Here is a 3,450-nt window from a genome sequence, read left to right as displayed (position 1 = left end):
CATGCTCACTGTAGACTAGATCTGCTCTAAGAGCTAGTATCTTATTAGTTAGTGTAGCTCTAATCTCACTAGTACTTAAAGCCACACTGGTCTTCTTTCACAGAAGATCAGTGATGAGTTCTTCTCTTACTGCATATATAGCAATACTACTTTGATACTATAAGTGCAACTTAGTTATCTTTCTTACACTGTAGACTTGATACATTGTTCTTTAGCATCTATCTTATAGGCTGCCACCTTACAGTTCAATACTTTTGAGTCACTTTTCTTCATAATTAAACAGACTTCTGGTGAAGCCACTGCCACAACTGTTGAATCATCAGTTCAGAACCATGAGCCAACATCAGATAGAATCTCTAAAATCATAGTCTTTATGATGAAAAAGAATGTTCTGGAGAGCACTCTTGATGTGATCAGAGAATGACTGATCAGTCACTTTGAGTATTTCATTACTCTGACTCACTTCACTGTCAAATTATACCATGTCAGTCTGATGAAATATGACAAGATCAGTCTGTATGAGAAGTTCTGTAAGATTAATAGTCAGATTCAGATGCTGATCATATCAGACATCATAACACATGGCACAGATGTCTCTGATATCAAGATCAGTGTTCAATATGACATGTTTGTTAAGTCATCAGTCAACATGCTATAACAGCAATTGGATCAGACTGCTTGGGTCAGTGGTTGGTCTGAAACATTTGTGTTGTTAGTCAAGAAGAATTATAAAGAGTCTCAGATTTCAGATGACAGTAAGATTAAATCAGTATATGAACAGCTTCTTAAATCAGATTCTGATTCTAATTCACAGATCTCTAGTCTCTCAACCATAACTGTCAGTGTGACTGCCATCATTGTCAGATCAGTGACAATCAGTATGGACAGTCTCTTTGTAGAAGATGATTCAGTCAGAGATGCTCAATTATCATCTGAGCTGGAAATGAAGTCTGTCAGTGACACTAAAAGTAGCTGAGCTGAGAGATGAGATCATATTTAAGATGTACTGTACAAGCTGATCAACTCTGATCATGACTGTCTTCATCATCTCATTCTGAATCACTTTGAACAGTCAACAGTTGATCAGTAAGACTTTGTGTGCTGCTTCATGTGTGATTCTAAATTGCTGAATATATTTAAGTTCTCTGTTGTTGTTCAGAAAATAAGAGTTAAGCATCATCACAATGTTGTTCTTCAGATGCAGATCTGATTGAACTCTTGAATTAATTTCTATTATCAAGAAATGTCATGAAAGCCCACATATTTGATTCTGATGTCAAAGAATGAACTTATAGATTTGTGTTTGAATCAGTTGATATTAAATGAAGCTCAGTTGTTGAAACAGCTTTTTCATTGAATTAAGTGAAAGTCTATTCATTCAGACAGTGAGAAGTTTATCAGAGAGTTGAGCAGACTTACATCAGAGTCTGTCACTCAGCTCATATGAACTATTCAGACTTTAGCAGTTCAGATCAATTGAACTCTAAGAATCTCAGAGTCTTGTCTTCATAACTGCATGTCAAGAGATGAATTGAAACTGTCAGTTAGTCAGAATCTCAATAATGATCAGACAGACATACTGATGTCAGATAGTTAGTTCATTTCAGTGATTCAGATAGATGTTCTCATCTTAAATAGTCAGTTCTTTGCTCCAGAAATTTAATTAAATGTGCTGTTGTTCAACAGTCAGCATGCTACTGTCAAGACTCATTCATATTGTCAGATTTCTGCTTCAGTTCAATTGTCATATTCTCAGTTCAGCATATTCAGAGACTTAATGACACTCACATTACTCTTAACATCTGTGTCAATCTTCTAGCATAGTATTCAACTGACATCTCTGATAGATTCTTATATAATATCTGATTCATCATTCAGTACAGATAGTCACTTTCAGCATATATCTGATCAACTGTTCAACTCTGATCCATAAACATCTCTGACTAACTTATTCATCAATGCCCACATCTGAAAGACTTGGGATTCAAACAAGAGACTCAGTTCCAGAGTGAAGAAACAGAAACAGATGAAGAATTGAGCAACTGTTTCTTGAGTTGTGTGAGTCTGTACATTGATCAGTGGAAGTATTATATAGATCTTGTTATTTTCTGGCCAGTATGTATATAAAGTGTATACCCAGTTGGCCAGAACTTTGATCATCAGCCAAGAAACACATTTGTGAATCTATAAAACAGAGATCTCATCAGTTTAATGTCAAATAATTGAAATTATATCTTTTGTCATAGTCATATTATAGATGACTCATCAATCTGGACAGATGATTGGTTCTCTGAACACCATTTTGGTGGGAAACATGGTTTTCAAAGAGGGGGGCCTTGGAATCCAATAATCTGACAGATAACAGCTATTCACATATGAAAGCTCTAAACTCAGCTCAACAAACATTTGTCTGATAATAACTCAGTATCAGAGGTATATTCTCAACAGCAAACCATCATCATAACTGTTTCTCCAATCTCTCTCCCACTCTTCCATCTGGTGAGTGTGTTCTTAGATATCTGGACAATGTAGTTCATTCACTTACCTCCAGTGACCAGATCTCACATCAGGTTCATGTTATTGGGGTGGAGTGTGATATTTATTTTTCCACTGAATACAATATAAAATCATATTCAACTGAGCAGATCCCCTATTTCTTCTTATATGAACTTGTGCATGAGCCACATTCATCAGGCAAGATTCTGTTCAGAAATGATCAACTTCTGTTGACATTTCTGAACAACTTCAGATGTCCATATATGTGTTCATATATCATTTTCATGTTCTCTTTCATTCTCTTAACTTCTGATATAGTTTCAAGAGTCATTCTGACCAGTTGATTCTTAGATCAACAACTCTGTCTGTACAGTAGACTGTAATTAAGAGTATCATGTTGTTTTGTAGCACATATATGCATATATTCACTTATCTCTGGCAAACTATCTGACAATGGCCATATCTGGCAAAATCACCTGACCCACAACACATTTAATACATGTCAGATATCAACAACTTCAGCCTCTATTCCCTCTTCATCTTCTCTTATCTATCAGGCCAACTGTTCACACTGACTCAACATCTGCTCACTCACTCTCTCCTCTGTCTGTTTGTTCACATAATTCTTTTTGATATGCCCATTTAGGTTAATCTTTTTTGAATTAATATCATCCAAAAATTGCAATGTCTGTCTCTTCTGCTCATGATACATTCTTGCTCTCAGAAGCTGAATTGCTTGAATCTGATGAAATTTCACTCCATTCAGAAGTCCAGATGTTGAATTCTGACTAAATTCAAAATCACATAAGATCAAGAGACTCTTCAGATTTCCTCTCAATCAATGAGTATCTTACTGCCCATCAGTCTCTCAATTATTTGGCAAGTCTTACTGAATGCAATGCTCTCAATAATGACATCAATCCAGCTCTCTTGGAAAAATATTCTAATCAAGAC

At 35.6% G+C, this 3,450-nt stretch overlaps 1 protein-coding gene across 1 annotated transcript; it reads left to right on the top strand.

Annotated features, from left to right (window-relative positions):
• Positions 1 to 482: 482 nt before the first annotated feature.
• LOZ57_005188 (uncharacterized protein) lies at positions 483 to 976 on the top strand (the record flags this gene model as incomplete). The annotated part of the gene is made up of 2 exons (XM_049254219.1): positions 483 to 488; positions 662 to 976. 2 exons carry the CDS (start codon positions 483 to 485, stop codon positions 974 to 976), a joined length of 321 nt encoding a protein of 106 aa, XP_049106872.1.
• Between the last annotated feature and the right edge of the window lie 2,474 nt (positions 977 to 3,450).

This window comes from Ophidiomyces ophidiicola (assembly GCF_022830035.1).
Source record: "Ophidiomyces ophidiicola strain CBS 122913 chromosome Unknown scaffold_24, whole genome shotgun sequence".
Classification (NCBI taxonomy): domain Eukaryota; kingdom Fungi; phylum Ascomycota; class Eurotiomycetes; order Onygenales; family Onygenaceae; genus Ophidiomyces; species Ophidiomyces ophidiicola.
This window is presented reverse-complemented; position numbering and strand designations above follow the sequence as displayed.